At 37.9% G+C, this 18,849-nt stretch overlaps 1 protein-coding gene across 1 annotated transcript in view; it reads right to left on the reverse strand.

Annotated features, from left to right (window-relative positions):
* Nucleotides 1-18,849, reverse strand: part of LOC124777337 (putative E3 ubiquitin-protein ligase UNKL) — a 279,457-nt gene that overhangs the window by 40,389 nt on the left and 220,219 nt on the right. The window contains exon 11 of the mRNA XM_047252703.1: nt 6,186-6,346. Coding sequence (XP_047108659.1) covers nt 6,186-6,346 — 161 coding nt within the window. The remainder of the gene's footprint in view (nt 1-6,185; nt 6,347-18,849) is intronic.

Raw genomic sequence — 18,849 nt, forward strand, 5'->3', positions numbered from 1 at the left:
ATGGTCGAAGTAGAGAGGATATAAAATGTAGATTGGCAATGGGAAAGAAAGCGTTTCTGAAGAAGAGAAATTTGTTAACATCGAGTGTGGATTTAAGTGTCAGGAAGTCGTTTCTGAAAGTATTTGTATGGAGTGTAGCCATGTATGGAAGTGAAACGTGGAAAATAGTTTAGACAAGAAGAGAATAGAAGCTTTCGAAATGTGGTGCTACAGAAGAAAGCTGAAGATTAGATGGGTAGATCTCATAACTAATGAGGAGGTATTGAATAGAATTGGGGAGAAGAGGAGCTTGTGGCACAACTTGACTAGAAGAAGGGATCGGTTGGTAGGACATGTTCTGAGGCATCAAGGGATCACCAATTTAGTATTGGAGGGCAGTGTGGAGGGTAAAAATCGTAGAGGGAGACCAAGAGATGAATACACTAAGCAGATTCAGAAGGATGTAGGCTGCAGTAGGTACTGGGAGATGAAGAAGCTTGCATAGGGTGGAGTAGCATGGAGAGCTGCATCAAACCAGTCCCAGGACTGAAGACCACAACAACAACAACCAATTTCAGAGTAACACACGCAGAAAGATAAGTCTTCTGCATTTGCAGCTCTTATATTCTTACTTTGTATCATTTTGGTTTAACAAACACCTTTTCAATTTGCAAAATGGGGTATAAACAATGTTGTTGTGAGTCCTAATCCCATCGGCATTCATTAGTGCATGAGTGAATTTGGTGCTGAATTTGGATTTTGTTTACTTCTCTCTCTCTCTCTCTCTCTCTCTCTCTCTCTCTCTGTCTGTCTGTGTGTGTGTGTGTGTGTGTGTGTGTTTTCCCTTTTCTGTACAGTGTTTTTCACGTGTTAAATGTGTGTGTGTTTTCCCTTTTCTGTACAGTGTTTTTCATGTGTTAAATAATGTGTCTTTGCAGAGTGTCGTGTATTGATTCACAACTTGTTTAGTTTCTGCTATTGCTTTTTGTATGTGGAAATTTTCTTCTACACGTTACAGAAGAAAATATACACTTTTGGAAAAACAACAGGAACCTAGAGACCCAATGGAACTAGTAGAGAGACTCGAGAATGTAGGCTTACCAGACACATTAAGCGTCATGTCATTTGATGTCACACCCATTTACACTTGCATCCAATAAATGAAACAATCAACATCATACAAAGACAACGAAACACACCAGATTCACACATTAATGAAATAGCAACACACACACAGAACAGCTACACAATGAAATAAACAACTTACACCCACAAATTCAATTCACATTACTTAATTTTATGGATCTAACCAAATTAAAAACAAACAGCCATCACTACACAATATTCGGGGAACCAACAACCATGAGCACCACCATTTACAATCTACCAAATCCCCTGGCTGCACATACAAAAGCGAGCTACAGATTCATGCTGCAGGGATTGAACAGAACACCCATAAGCAAACAGAATTACACACAAGAGCTGAACACAATAAGACAAATAGTAGTGGAAAATGGTTACGAGACTGATATGATAGAGAAGTTAAATCAAACAGTGGAAAATCCGGGATGGAATGTAACAATATTATGAGACGGAAAGTTGCTACTCACCATATAGCGGAGACACTGAGTTGCAGAGAGGCACAACAACAAGACTTTCACACTTAAAGCTTTCGGCTAATGGCCTTCGTCAACAATCAACAACAGACAGACACACACACACACACACACACACACACACACACACACACACACACACAAAGAGATAAAAGTAAACAAAATTCAAATTTGGTGCCAAAGGCACTTGGACAAAAATAAATGTCGATGGGGTTAGGACAAACAGCAATATTGTTTACATTGTGTTCTGCGAAGTGGAAAGGCATTTGTTAAACCAAAATTATGCAAAGTACATTTAATATGTGTGTGTGTGTGTGTGTGTGTGTGTGTGTGTGTGTGTGTGTGTGTGTGTGTGTGTGTGTGTGTAGTGCTCCCAGAACACAAATGAAGGACCTATCACAACAAAACGTGAGTAATAACAAATATATACACAAAACATTTTGCCATACAAAAATCATGTTTTTAAAAATCAAGGTGGTGGTAAATTTCACATTTACATTGTACAGTTTGCAAATGACAAGCTATCAGTGGAGGACACGATACATATGGTTCTGTAAAAGCCATATAACGTAAAATCAAGTAAAGAACAAAAACGAACAACTAACTTTACACCTCATTTTGTTACAACAATTACAACCTAAAAAATGTTCACTTCTTACAGTTTTTCAGTAAACCGAACCCACCGACGATGGCACAGAGGTACCGAAACATATTTGGGTAACAAGAAAGAATAGTGTTTTGCATAAAATGTGGAACCCATACCCACTAATATGCAATAAGTTTAAGGAGAAAAAAATATGATCACAAATCTGTTTCATGAAATTCTGAAGAAACGCACTGTCTTATTTTTTAGCACTGAAAACTGGCTGACCACCATGTGTTTTACTATGATGACCATGAATTTTGTTTAACAGGGTTTCTTTGGGAATTTTACATTCAAGTACACTGTTAATGCTTATTTTCCCATTTAAAATTCCCGTGAGACACAGTTCTAAGACACCAAGGTTATATTTCTTCAATTTACCCTGTTTACATTTCTCCTTAAACTTTTTGTGTATTAGTGGATTTAGGTTCCGCATTTTATGCTAAACACTATTTTTTCTTGTTACCCAAATATGTTTCAGTACCTCTGTGCCATCGTCAGTGGGTTCTGTTTACTGAAAAACCGTAAAAAGTGATCATGCGACATTTTCATACTGACAACTCTTACGATCTCAACTGTATGATGCAACAAACGGAACTGTGTTCTATGTGGCAAATTCCTAAGATCACATACAGACACTTGCAACAACCACTAAGATTGTTATAAACAATTGTTGACTTGTTGCTGTTTCACATTGTTGCTGCATTCATTATAACACATTTCTACTGTATTAACGAAGGTTTGTTCACAGAAGAACAACTCAAGAAAAGATGTCAAACTTAACTCTGTTCCACTAAGAATATGCAAAGTTTTATTTATGTGTCTATAAACAGATAGGTATAATAGATTAGCTTTTGTTACTGCTCTAGTAGTCATTGTTAAGGGTCACTGCAGAACATATATAAGACCTAGACATACAAGTTGTTTTATGTTAGTCACCCGATAAAAATTTTAGCCCATTAAAAAAGTCAGTCCTGAAAATGATTAGTGTTTGGTAAAGAGGTTTGGAATATTGTACATTTAGCTACTGCAACAAAATAAGAATTTTCAAATGGTAAACGTAATAACTGAAATTTTAGTAGTTATTTAACATAAAATATTTTTTTAACCCTTTAATGCATACTGTAGCTGATAAGCTACAGACCTCATTTCTTCGATTTATTCCATATGGAGAAACATTTTCGATCAAATTCGTTATGTAGCTGCTAAGTGTATACACTCCGCTGCAGTTTCTAGTAGTTCTTCATAGCGATCATAGATGGCAGGACGAGCTGAAGCAGTTCGACAGTGAGCTGTGTGGACATACTGCCAAGTGTGTGTTTTGGCGGAAAGTTGAGGTGTGTTTTTGGTGTTTGTGCACTGATTTCTGGGTTTGAAAATTACTTTTTCATTTTGAAAACGTAAGTAGATATGGTGTAAACAGTTAATTCGAGTGTCTTTGCGATAGATTTGAAATGAGGCCTGTTTTTGTGTATGTAGCTTATCAGCTACATTTTTCATTTACTGCATTTCAGGCGCTGACGTAAAAATGTCTCGAAAGAGTCAAGAAGAAATGCTTATGGAATGGTTAGAGATTCCACTAAGCAGTGATGACGATCTTGAGTGTTTCTCTGACGATTCCATTCAAGATGAGACATATGTTGCTCCAGAATCAGTTGATTGTGATAGTGACAGTAGTGACGAAGAAAGTCAAGTACCAGTAATTAGGACTGAAGATGTTTCTGGAACAAGACAATCTGATGTTATAATGAAGGAATCGACGTCACAGTTGTCTGATAATGCTCTGAAACTGCCGTGCAGCAGCAAAAATGTTACCAAAAACAGCAGGAGTGTGGTTTGGAAAGATAAACAGTTGATTATTCCCGAACTGCAGTCAAAATTTCATGGCAATACTTCGTTACCAGAAGAAGTAATAAACTTAAATACTCCATACCAATTCTTCAAACATATATTTCCATCTAAATTGTTTGATCTAATTGTCGAAGAGTCTCATAGATACAGTGTGCAGTGTAATCCTGATAGACCAATAGATTTATCCTGTGATGACATAAAAAAATTTATAGGCATCTGTATCGTAATGTCAATAGTTCATGTACCTAATACGAGGGATTACTGGGGAGAAGTTACTGGTACTCATCTGATCAAGACAACAATGACAGTGAATCAGTATGAGCAAATACGTAAGTTTCTTCACTTCAACGACAACAGTGCAATGATACCCAGGGGTGAAAAAGGTCATGATAGACTCTCCAAGATAAGACCCATAATAGAATTGATGAGATCTCGGTTTCAAACAATACCTGTTGAGGAGTGTGTTTCTGTTGATGAACAGATATGTTCAACAAAGGCTAGAAGTTATTTGAAACAATACATGCCAAACAAGCCTCATAAATATGGATACAAATTATTTGTTATTAGTGGCATATCTGGTTATGCCTACGATTTTGAGATTTTCACTGGAGATGAAAATGAACCAGAAAAAAGAGTGACTGGGGAGGAAGACTTGGGAGCAAGTGCAAATGTTGTAGTTCGACTCAGTAGGATATTACCAAGAAATATGAACCACAAACTGTACTGTGACAATTATTACACAAGTCTGCCACTGCTTGTATGGTTACATAAACAAGGAATTTACTCACTTGGGACTGTCAGAAGAAACAGAGTGCCAGACTGCAAGCTCCCTTCAGAAGCTGAGCTGAAGAAAATGGCACGAGGTGCATCAGTAGAGCGCATCGCAACAGAGGATGGTGTCGACATATCAAATGTAGTGTGGAAAGATAACAAGAGTGTGATGTTGCTTTCTACACTTGCTGGACCGCAGCCTATTCATGAAGCAGGGAGGTATGACAAAAAAACAAAGTCAAGAATAACAATACCTCGTCCACAAATAATTAAGCTCTACAATAAACATATGGGAGGTGTTGACCTTCTTGACAGCATAATGGGTCGACATAAAATTCTTGTGAAAAGTCGAAAATGGTATATAAGATTGTTTTACCATCTCCTGGACATGGGAGTAGTCAATTCCTGGCTGTTGTATAGGAGAGTAGCAGAAACCAAAGGGATTAGGAGAACTATGAAACTCTCCGAATTTCGAATGGAAATTGCTCACTGTTTGTGTCGCTCAGGTCAAACTTCAGCAAAACGTGGAAGGCCAAGTAATGAACTCGAAAACCAAATACAAGCTAAGAAGACAAAGGGGCCCACAGCACATGTACCTCCACAAGATGTAAGGCTGGATCAAGTAGGTCACCTGCCTTCGTACTTGCAAGTGAGACAGAGGTGCAAAATGCCAGGATGCAAGGGATTTTCCTGGGTTCAGTGTAATAAATGTGCAGTTGCATTGTGTTTGCACAAACAAAAGAACTGTTTTCAAACTTTTCATGTAAAGTGATTATCACATGCTTGGGTACAAACCTGTTGGAACTAGATACCTTATTGTTCATATATAAAAGTGTATAAAATATACAATAAATGCTCAATATTTACAACATTAATGTCCTATTTATTATTTTAGGATTTTTCCCTTCCTACACAAAGTATTTAATCATAATCAACAATTAAATTACGAGAGATTTGGTCAAAATTGAGGGAGCAAAATAAGCACATTTATTGTGGCTCGTAAGGTGTTAACTCAAAATGTAGCTGATCAGCTACAAAGCGATTTTCAACAATAGTGCTTTGTTAATTTAATTTAAAAAATTTTTCAATATTTTTTTTCGAAATGTAGGCACTATAAACTAAACATGGTAATTTTTACAGCTTGAAATAAAAAATCATGCATTTAAGGGTTAACTTTGACTTCACCCTATTTGATGGTAAGAGTTTTTTTATAACGTTCACATTAAACATAGCGATGATCATATTGCTTTAATTTTTATGAATGAAGACATAGGAGTTGCAAACAACAATCAATTGACACACATCACTATGAAAAAGGTCATTACCGAATCAAGTGAATCTTGATGAGAAAACCTTGCAGCAGACAGAAAACTTGATTGAAGCTGTTGCAATGGAGATGAAGTAGACGGTGAGAAGTTTCCTAGAGAGCTTCTGCTATTCAGTGTACTGCCGGGGATGTTAACAGGAGCTGAACTGCCAAGCACACCTGCATGACAGACAATCAAACACTAATTCAATTATTCGACAAACACAAAATATTTATTATACTGATATCTGTGACAGATTTTCTCATATTTATTATTATTATTTTTTATTATTTTGAGTTTTTCCTCATTGCAGAGGCTTATCTCCAACATAATAATTTACTTGGAAATTACAATACAACCCATAAACGTTCTTAAACTATATTTTCAAAATATTCCTCCAGGTGTTTCGATCTTGTGTATCCTCTTACTCTGCGCCCATTCTCCTCACTGTGTGCTGTACGTTCTGGAGCCAGGTGGTCATAGGTCGTCGTCTTCTTCTTCTCCCCTCCGGTTCCCACTCCAGTATCAATTTTGGTATTCTGGTTTTCTCCATTCGTCGTACATGCCCGTACCACTGTAATTTCTTCCTATCCATTACGTCATATATTCTTTCTTTTATTTCCATTCTCCTTATTATTTCGGTGTTCCTTATCTTTTCTTTCCTGTAGATTCTTGCTGATCTTCTCCAAAAGTCCAACACTAGAGCTTGTAATTTTTTAAAGTGCTTCATGTTAATTGTCCACGTCTCCGTTCCATACAGAACCACACTCTCTAATATGGATTTGTATATTAATTTTTTAGTTCTGCTCATTACATTCCTGCTCCATAAGACTGAGTTAAGCATCCCAATGACCTTCCGTCTGCTACTAATTCTTTTATTGATTTCTGATTCTGATTTTCCCTCGATTTCTAAAATGAATCCCAAATAACAGAAAGTGTTTATCTTTTTGATTTTCTTTCCTTCAATGTATAGCTCCTCTGAATCATTAGTCAAGTATTCTGTTCTTTGGTAATTAATCCTCAAACCCCAAGTTCTGTATTCTACTGCTACTTGATTGCACATATAGTTAGCATCCTCCCCATCTTGTGTTACGACTACTTGATCATCAGCAAACAATAAATGCTGTAGGTAAGCTCCATCTCTTATTTCTAATCTCATATTTATCCACATGTAAAAATTTTGTGGTTAAATTACAAAAATCTTAGGCAGGACAGGAATTAGCATTTTAACACAAGCAGTTTTATTGAAAAGGAACATTTGACAACATCTGAAAAAGGAGAAGAAGAAGAAGAAGAAGAAGAAGAGCTCCTATGGCTATTAGAGATCTATCAGCAAGTGCTGATCATGCAGCAAGGCACTATATTATTTATTTTAACTAACTATCTATCATTAAGAGACACTAATCACAAAAGGTTAAACATGTATTTGCTTATTAAGTACTTTATCTAATAAGACACAGTGTTTAGTATCTCACTCCACACATTCATGATATATTACTACTGAATTCAAATATTTTGATCTTTTTTCCCATTAGAACCATTCAGGAAATCTCTCTCTCTCTCTCTCTCTCTCTCTCTCTCTCTCTCTCTCTCTCTCTGGAGTAGTAGTTTGAAAACTAAGATTTTTTCCATATTTTCCATATCTCTCCACTGCTAAGTGTATCTTCATTTGGTATGGTTTAGTGGTCCATTCTCAAATGCAGATGAAAACTGTACATGATTTATTTTCAGTAGCAGTCCATACGAATATGTTGCTATGTGCTACCTCATATAAAAAGCATTCTTGAAAGTGCATTCTCTTTTGTCAGTATGCTCCCAAGAATTTGGTAAAAATATTTTGGTGGAACATTTTTGTAGTTTTGAGTTACAAGATTCATTGGTTACCAGAAAAAAGTAAAAACTGTCCAAGATTCCTACTATTCTTCATTGATGGATTAATTTCACAAGTAACTGATTTAAAAAAAAGAAGAAGAAGAAGAAGAAGAAGAAAATATCAACCATGAGTGGCAATGTGGTGGCAGTGAAAATATTTTCTCTCATCAGGGCAATACATCTGCCCAAAAGTCTGTGGCTGCTATGGTATTTTCTCTTGTTAGGGCAGTATGAGAGAGTAACCCCCCCCCCCCCCAAAAAAAAAAACCTGGAACAACATTGTTGTTGGCAGAGCTTGTGTAGTAAGCATTCTAGCCACAAGGCATGTATAATGCAGCTCACTGCCAGTTCAGTGCCCCCTGAGTTTTTCACCTGGCTTGTTCTGTTCATCTGAAGTGACTGGTTTTGCTAGCACTGTTTTGTTCTCGTTACGCTTTTTATGATGGCAAGTGTGTGTAGCTCTGAAATTTTGTTTTCTACTCGGCAAAAATGTTGCTGAAGCTGTTTTAGTGCTGAAAGCGGCTTACCAAGATGACACTATGGGAAAAACTCAAATGTACAAGTGGTTTGCTCAATTTAAAAATGGCGACACGTCGACTGATGACAAAACCTCATTTTGAACGTCCAATTGCTCGAATCAACAAAAATATTGAAAAAATTCAAGACCCGTGCTCACAGACTGTCGACAGACAACTGATCGATCATCGGAGATTAGTGGGTTATCTCTGAGCTCGGTTCAGCGAATTTTAACAGAAGACAGGAGACCGGTTATTCCACCATGACAATGCAGCTGCACACTTAGCCAGCTTTGTTTGACAGTTTCTGGCCAAAAACGGCACACTTCCGCTGCCCCGCACACCTTACTCGCCTGACCTGGCTCCGTGTGACTTTTTATTATTTCCACACACGAAAAGGGGCACGAAAGGATATCAATTTGACAACACTGAAAAAGTTGATAAAAAAAACGAGGGAGAAGCTGTCAGCCATTTCTAAAGATGACTACAAAAAATGCTTCGAAAAGTGGGAGCACTGGTAGGACAAGGAAGGGGATATGGTTGTTTCGTAAATGATTTGAAAATATATAGCTTTTTGTTTTTTGGGTACCTCCTCATACATTTGCCCATAAGTCTGTCGCTGCTATGGTAAATGTCAAATAGCTAGTACTAAAAACTGAAGTATGATATCAGAGACGATATTGTAAGACACGAGGAAATGACACATGCGAGAACATCCAAAACAAATGATGGAATTATGGTAAAAAGATTCTTATTTTTGTGCAAGATGCAATTTTTTCAGGACTTCCAGTATTTAGAAAAATGTGTGGCAGAGCCTACTGCACTAAAATACAGCCTACAAACTACTTGGTGATGTAATATTCCCTTATATATTATATTTTTTGTCATTTGGTTGTCCTATTAGTCTCCAAGCTACAGTTAGAGAAAACAAAATATTGCCTTGAGGTTTTGATACATATGACAGCTTCGTCAGACTGTGGTTACCACTGATTTATTCATTTGGCAGTCTAAGCTGAACTTGGGACCTTTCGAGCAGTCTTCTATAGTATGACACTAGCTTGGTAGCAATGGCTTGTAGTGCTTCGAGAATTTCGGGGTAAATTCTAGAAATACTTGGCTCTCCACTGTCTTGAACACCCGATGCTTTAATGACGAGGGTGAGAGAGTCTTTTTACAGTGCCACACATATCTGTGTGTGCAGGAAGGACAACTGTGTCAGACGAGTGGCCCCGACAAGTGGTTACCAGTAGCGCCTCGGAATTTATATAAAAAAGTCAATGAGTGTTTGTATAATGTTCCGTGGTTTGTGGTGACATGAGGACTGTTACAGAGACAGATGATGCGTGTATTGTATAGAGACTTCATGTCTTGGCACTACATGAGGCAGAACTTATGTAATTGTGTGAGTGTTTAGTTGATTCTGACATTTATCTTGGAACCAGTTGGCTTGCTGGAGTTTGTACAGAATAACTGTTACTTTGGGATGAGAGTTGAAAATATATTGTTGTTGAACTGACAAGATTCTACGAGTACATCATTTATTTCAAGAACAGAGAGTTGGTTAATATTATTCCTGTCAACCTGATACAGTCTTCGGAGAAGAATTAAACAGTGAGAGCGATGTAGCTCATGACCCAAAGAAGAGGGTCGGTTGCACACACAACGTATGAGTCTACTGGAAGAGACACAAGAGTCGTGCAACCCAACACAGCACTGTCTCTTGTTGTCCAAGAAAGCGCTAGAATCTGGCGACCGTGACAGGACTCGAAGAAAAAGGAAAATTGTACGCCAAAAGCGGGAAGAAGATATTTGAGTTGCCAAAGCAACCAGGCATAACAAGACTGAGAAACTGTTTCGAGCAATTGCATTGTGTCTACTGAACAAAAGGAAGTTGCTGACTGCAACGGCTGCCGTCCACCGTTGCTGACTTCGTGTCTGCTCGCCGATGCCATAACCAGTGTTCGAAGCTGCCGGCGCCTGTGCTATTCAGTGGTGCCAATTCTATACCTGCTCACCGACGCAGCCTAGAATTCTACCCCGGGTGAGCATGAAATAAAAACTTTATTACTCTAGTAAGAAGTGTCACAAAATACTGTGGGGTGACTTTTACTGTATAATTGAAACTAGTATTAGATGCTCACAAGGGCTAAAGTCTATAGAAGCATGGACAGTATACAACCAGTTGGAGAGATGACAGAACCAGCCATGGCTATGAGAATTGCTAAAGAAGGGCCTGACTTGTCTGAATTATAAATGTAATTAAAGCCCAGAGTGAAGGTCTAACTAGATTAGTTACTAAGTTAGAAGCACGGAGTGTAACTTCAACTGCTCAAATTGCCTCTTTGAGAAACGAAATAAGTACGACTTTAAGTGAAAAAATAGAAGTACAGGGTGAAGCTTTAGATTCTGTTTGCTATATTAAATGATAAAGTGGAGAATTTGTGATTAGATTTAACACTTACCATGCTAAGCCCTTAACTGCATGCCACTCCCTGTGTGCTGGATGATTTTTTTCTATTTTCAACAGACTTTAAATAGCTGTGAAGGACATTTAGTTAGAGATACATAAAAACTACAGGTACGGTTTAAAACTTTAAGGTTTCAACTTTAGATGGGTTAACAGCCATGTGCACGGGGCATATACTGTTTCCAAGAAGTGATGCGGATTTCTCCTCGATTTTGTGAAAATAAATTTTTGTCAAAAATTTATTTTTACTACTTCATTCAATTTAAAGAAGAAATAAATTTTGGAAAGTAATCATTTGACAATGAAAAGACATTTGTTATATCATTTGCACATAAAGCATAGCTAGATACACGTAAGCTATTTTGTATAGTGAACCACAGTGTGATAAAGCTTGAAGCATGGGGTGACACACAAACCTACATTACACTCACTGCACTCATAAGAAGTATCTTTCCTCCCAGCTTTCCCTGTAATGTTCTTTTGTTTTCCACTACACACTACACAACGTCTTTGTGCTTTCTTCTTCCCTTCTGCCATATCCACACGGTTCGGAAAATGTTTCTTCGTCAATCGAGCAATCGTTGCAGATCCATGAGAATCCTCAATTCTCTCTCCTCTCTGTAACACTAACGCAGTGCAGACCTCCTGTATAAACTTAGGAGTGCTCAGTTTCTTCTCATTGATGCAATTGTGCAAAATACAACCATTGGAAACAGCCATAACTATACCGTGGAAGGCAAGCTTTCTCCACCACTTCACTGTTTTGTGATCAAGTGCTCCATATGAAAGACGCGGATCAAAAAGGTCTACAACAGCTTTATGTTTGTTGTAATCCAGCACTGCCACTGGTTTCAACTTCTCATTGCCTTCTCTTGTAGCAACAGGCAACATTGAGGACGTGTGCCTGGTACTTATCATCCACACATCCCTCTCGTCTTTCCATCGCAATGCTAGCACATCGTTCTTGTGGCGAAATATTTGTTCACCCTTTTTGAGTTTACCCTCTTCGAGAGCCTTGGGCAATCCTTTTCTGTTTGGCATTACAGTCCGTACAAGACCAGTGTTGGCTCTAGCCAGTTCTTCGGCTAGCTGAACACTGGTGTAAAATCTGTCAACATATACAGTGTGGCCCTTACCTTGGAGTGAGCCGAGCAATCGCTTTACCACTGCAGCAGCACTGTTGTCCAGTTTATCGTCCCTTCCGTGGTAAACTTCAAAGCTGAATATTTACCCAGTTTTGGATTCTGCAAGAATGTATAGCTTCATGCCATATTTGTTGTTTGGCTTATTAGCCATATAAACTTTGAAACCTACACGCCCTCTGAAAGGACACATACCTTCATCAATGGTTAGCACTTCACCTGGCTTATAACTTTCTTTGAAATTCCTTACCAAATCATCCAGAAGAGGCCTGACCTTATGAAGGGCATCAAAGTCTACTTCACCTTTCTTTTTTTGCTTTGAATTGTCATTTATGTGGAACATATACAAAATATTCAGCAATCCGTCCCTTGGCATAATATAGGGGTAAAAATTGCAGCTAACCACTGGATCACTACACCAGTGACTGGCCATACTTGGCCTCTCACTGATTGACATGTGGAGGATAATAGCGAGAAACGTCTTTGTTTCAGCAATTGTTAGCGTCCTCCACTGCTTGAATCTAAAATTGGGCCCTAATTTGTTTTGTGCTCTCAGTGTGGCCAGCTTCTGTCTAGCATATAGGTTTGTTTGTTCCTTCATAATTGAAATAACCCTGTAATTTATAAAATGAGAAAAAAATTTAAATATTCACTAGACTGACCGAGTCCTACATTATTTAGCACACCGTGAGACCCTGTAAATAACAAAATGTTTGGTGTTTGATCCACTATAGTCCAGTCATCCTGTGAAATGTCACTCAATCTTGGCCTCTTTCGATGATGAGTGGGGGGGGACACAGGCGGTGGCTCATCTTCATCTGACGACAAATCTGTGTCTGAAATAATACAGACTGTAACAGAACAAATCGCAACATGAACTGTCATTTTCTGCATCGATTTAGTAAGATGTTAGACTTACCTGGACTATCGTTATTTTCCGGCATTCCGTAATCACTGTCACTATCGAAATCCGAAAAATCGTCATCAGTAGGTTCAGCAAGTACTTCTTCAATCATTTTTCGAAGTTTTGCATCCTCATCACTCGCCATTGTGAGTAAAAAGAAGATAAACAAGCTAAAACCAAAATACTAGCGCCAAAATCAACGGTGAACAAACGACAGGACACCACAGAACACGTAACATACGCGTGAAAAACACACGTGAATTCGTTCGGAAATATATCCGGATATATCGCATTACCTCACTAGGGGCTGCGATCTAGTGCTAATATGATGAACTACAAGCATTACAGGACCTAGAGGTTGCAGCGGGAACACTAACTATGCGTTTGAAACACTAAAACAATGTGGAATGCGGCGGGACGTAATATTACGGTGGCTGCATTTTCTTCGTTTCCGCCCGCGACGTAATATTACGGCAGCCGCACGGTAAGTGTTAAAGGATGAATTAAGTAATTCCTTAACTGTCCAGATGAATCAAATGTTTACTGACCTGAGCCAAAAGCAGGATGACCAACTGCAGAAGTTGACTCAGAAATTAGAATTTGACATTGAAGACAAGTGTAACAATACAGAGTCTGAACGTAGTGAAAAATTTGGATCATTTCAGAGTGTGTGTAATGTTACATTTGATGCGGTAAAACAGAGGCTGCATACTTTAAAAGATAGGGTGGAAAAACAGGGTAAACTGATCCCTATTGTCCAATTGCAATTTGCGCAGGTGTCAACACTCGAGCTGATGACGTGGAAAGAAATTTTAAGGAAAAAATAGCAGCTTCAGACACTATAAATATAAGCTGCCTGGGGGAACAGGTAGAGGAGATAACAGATTAAAAAGTTGCCACAATAGTAAACTCTGACAATGTGTCTACAAAGCTGTCCTATGAACTTCATGACACAGAGAAATGATGATGAGTTATGGAAAGAATTCAAACTTATGCAGGACGGAGTAGGGAACAGAGGGTCTTCCACTAACATAGTACTAACTAGTGATGTCATGACCGATTTACAATGGGGAGAGAATTCCGGGTTATCAAGGCAATTCACCAAGTTTAAGCCGGATGGGGAGGTACACCCAACTCACTTCCTGAAGCGATTTAACCAGGCATTACCCAAGTTTTGGGAAGACACAAAAAAGATTGAATTTGCAGTGGGGTATCTTTTTGGGAGAAGACTCAGAGTGGGGTACCATAACATTGAAAACTTCTTCTTGGTAGACTTTCAGAAAAAGTTCAAAGAAAAGTAATGGTCACCCAGCACCCAGGAGAAAATACTATCGGATGTGTGGGACCCAAAATATTACGATAGTTCCCAAGGTACAATGAGAAGATATTTTGATTGGCATTTAATGAGAGCGAAGTACTTTGATAAGCCCATGGAAGAAGAAGGGTTGGTTAGGATTCTTATAAGACGTTTACCTATTTATGCCAGAAAGGACATATTGTGTAGAGGATGGAAAACGGTAGAAGAATTATTATCCTTTGTAGATGCACTTGATGCCATAAATAGGGACCGAAATGAGAGCATACATCAAAATGAAAGTAAAAATTACTGAAGAAATAATAATAGTAGTGGTAACTTTAAGAGACACGTGGCAAGTTTAGCGAGAGTACATCAGCATAGGCAGAATGATGGTAACGAAAATTTTCAAAAGAAACATTCACCTTCAACTATAGGCCCAGCTATGTCACAGAAATTTGTACCGAGTAATAATGGAGTCCAAAGTAGAAATGTGATACTTCAATTTGGTAACCAACCTGTGCTTACAAATAGTGAGGAAAACGTAGTGTGATCTGGACCCTGGGCTGGGTCCCAGGTCGTATAAATACACTAGGAGGCCTAAATTATAATAAATATGTTGCTTATATGCATTAAGCACCCACCAAAGAGTGGTTGTTACTGGAAGAACATACCGATAACAACATTACTCCACAACCAATTACAATTGGAAGAATAAAAGATATTGAAGTTAACATCTTTATAGATTCGGGTAGTGAAGTGTCACTTATTTCGAGGAGTTCTTTAACACATTAAGAACCAAGCATGACTTACCTATACTATCAGTAACAGGAGTATATATAGTCGGTATAACTGGAACTAAAAGTAAGGTTGTCAAATATGAAACCAAAGTAACTTGTAACATCATCAGTGGTATTACGTTCCATCAAACACACCTGGCCATAGAAAATATTAACAGGGATGTGTTATTTGGCATAGACTGGCTATCAGAATTTAACGTCGTGTTAAATTTTGAGGAAAATTTGCTTTATTGTGGAAAAGGAGACTAAAAGTGTTGTGTATCATTTGTGACAGACAACAATATGGGTAAACAAACAACAGAGGCCCAATGTTTGCAATTAACAGAGAGCGCACAATTGTCAACAGAGATTGGAAACATAAGTCATACATTTTACCAGACGGACATACAAAACAAAGTTTATGAATCCCAAATATTAACAAATGACCAAAAGTTAGATTTATCAGGGATTTTACTAGAATATGAAATGGTGTTCTCCGATAGTCCGGGTAGTATTAGTGATTATTAAATTTAAGGTCAAAGATAAAACTCCGTTCTTTTGTAAACCTTATCTGATACTGGTAAACTTAAAGGAAGTGGTTAAGGAGGGGATAGATAAAATGATAGACAATAAAATAATAGAACACAGTACGAGTGTAATAAATAATCCTTTAGTAGTAGTGAAAAAGGCTACAGGAGGTGTGCGGTTAGTACTGGAGGCATGCACCCTAAATAAGTATATAGAAACTGAAAGATATAGACCTATTAACATCGACGAGTTATTGTCGAAATTTGAGAAAGCACGGTATTTTAGCTCGATGGAACTGACTGCTGAGTATTGGCAAATCCGGTTCCATCCAGATTAAAAGAAATATACTATATTTCTATTTGATGGGAAATCCTATCATTTTAATGTGTTACCCTTTGGACTAAATATCTCAGTACCAGTATTTATACACGTGCTGGATGAAGCATTAGGAAGAGAATTATTAAAGGATTTAATCATATATGTAGATATATACTGATAGTATAACCCACCTGGGACGAGCATTGCTTGATCTTGAGGAAAAACCCTAAAAAGATTTAAATAAAAATGTATTACAATAAAATTGTCTAAATCACACTTTGCGAGGCAAGAGCTAAAATTCTTGGGACATATCATAGGTGTACAATGAATTAAGCCCAATCCAGAAGGTACAGAGGCCATTAAGGAGTGTCCACCACCTAGAAACATAAGACAACTGAAGAGATATCTTGGAATGGCAGGGTATTACAGTCGCTATACACACAGTCGAGAGTTAAAAGACCCTCGACTTTTGCATTTATTAGGGAAGGAAATACTGTGGAGTTGAGACCAAGAGCCACATAATACATCTGAAAGTGTACAGTGGGCACTATCAGAATCACTGACATTGCACCATCCGGTGATGGGTGAACCATTCAAGATTTCAACCGATTCATCAGACTATGTATAGCAGAACTTTTCCAAGGCGAATGGGGTTTGGAAAGTATAGACCATAGGTCAATAGTTTTCGTTAGCCGGAGTCTCAACAAACATGAATTGAATTATACAGCCACAGAAAAAGAATTATTGGCCATAGTACGGCGTATACAAAAATTCCAAACACTGATAAGGGGGTCCGAAATATATGTCTATACGGATCACCAAGCTCTTTCATTTTTAATGAACTGTTGATTACTACATAGAAGACTGATGTGGTGGATGTTTTTTCTTCAAGCTACCTCTCAAACCACAACAACTCAGACTGCTCTGCACATGTGCGAATCTGGCAGCTCGGGTGCACCAGAAAAATGTTTCCGGGTAGCATCTGTTTGCTTGTTGCTACTGTTCATACGCAAGTCAACTGCGTATGCACATAAGCCCGCTGGCAACTACTCAAATGAACCCAACGAAACCGTTGTGACGTCATGCCCATCGGTAGCAGTTTCTTGTTATGAAGTATTGCACAGTCTTCGTCCTACAGCCTTTGATACATTTTGCTGTTGGCAGACGCCTGTATGTGTACTGTGTTTTGTTACTGTAAATGTGCATTTACTTTGCAACTCAGGTTCTATTTATTTTTCCTCATTTATGTTTTATTGCAGTAGCGAGCTGAAGTAAAATTCTGTGTTAGAGTATCAGTTCTTACCAGTCAAAACTACAAAAATTTGACTGAAAACTAAAACAATGAAAAATTCCTGGAATTCTAAAATAGTCCTGTGCTTTTCCCAGTTTTCTCCAGGATAAAAAGATTCCTGGGTTTTTCCTGGTTGTCCCGGTGGGTATATACCCTGCAGGTGCAAAATCAGTGACAGAATGATGTTTATATATTAATGACTGCAGCAGAAACTTTCAGGCACGAAACTGGAAACCTGCTTATAAATCAAACTCCTTGAAGTAGTATTGTAATGAGATGGAAAGTTGCTCTTGGCACTCAATAGTGTTGAAAATGGAGGTAGACTGGCAGTATTAGTTCCCTTTAAAGGCAAGGAACAGTTGCCCGGAGTCCCTGAAATCCCAGCCTCGTCTGGAGATGATCAAGCCACAACTATTTACCAGGCAGCAGAGAAGTGGGGTATGGCTCATAAAATTCAGGCACAGCTGAATAAATGGCAGCTGTAAAAATATAGAGAAAGTGTTTAGTCATTACCTAGGCTGAATTAATGGCAGCTGTAAAAATCTAGAAAAATTGTTCAGTTCTGTCCTGTCATACCTACATTGCCGTCATCACATTTTTAATTGGCGTTTGAGTTCAATGACGGAGGCAAATTACATGTCGGACACAGAAATTTTCAAGATGTTTAGAGTAAATTGATTGGAACTTGACAAGAACGCTTACATAACCTGGAGCAGTGAAGTATCTGATGATGTACAGTCTATTAGTCTCTGACTTCTTGAAATCCAACTGCACAGAAACAACTATGAAATGATTACGAAAACTGCTGGAGTTAATATGATCTTTCTATGCAGAATTCCAACAAATGGGATGTCATTTCATATCCCAGGAGCTGTTACTCATTCTAGGTGAATGGCAAAGGCCATGTATTCATTCAAGATACACATATTTCAAGATCAGTTTTATTTACCTCATATGGAGAATAATTCATTAGCAAGAATATGTATTTATCCTGAACACACGTACTTCTGAGCCCAGTTTGTCAATAAATAAATAAATATCAAATGAAAAGGAACATTATACACAAAAATGATCTATCTTATTTTACAAATGTTGACTTTTAATGTTTTGTCACACACATTACATAAACTTTCTTCAAAAGGTTCCCTATCAGTGCCGATTATCTCCCAAAGACTTTCAACATGAAAAAATGACTTCCATTATAAAAGTGTAGTTCAGAAACTTGAGGAGATGGCTGTTGCCATGATGCACATAAAGGAGTACAACAACATCCTCATGAAAGATGAAACTGACAAACAATTTCGATGAAATTATCTTTTGGTTCTACACAAATGAGTGTACTGAGGCAATAATTGTAACTAAAATGGTTTCTCAAACTGAAAATATGTGCCTTGTTGAAAATAAAGTAGTACTCCTTGAATTTTCATGGAGTTTTTAATTCCTTGGAAGAACTGTTCAGAAATGTGAGTCAAAATTATTTTAAATAATTACTGGGTTTACTTGAATGTGTCACATACATTACTCGCACAAAAGAGAAGTGTAATGCAGAGATAAGGAAGAATACAACATGTT

This window comes from Schistocerca piceifrons, chromosome 2, assembly GCF_021461385.2.
Source record: "Schistocerca piceifrons isolate TAMUIC-IGC-003096 chromosome 2, iqSchPice1.1, whole genome shotgun sequence".
Lineage (NCBI taxonomy): Eukaryota > Metazoa > Arthropoda > Insecta > Orthoptera > Acrididae > Schistocerca > Schistocerca piceifrons.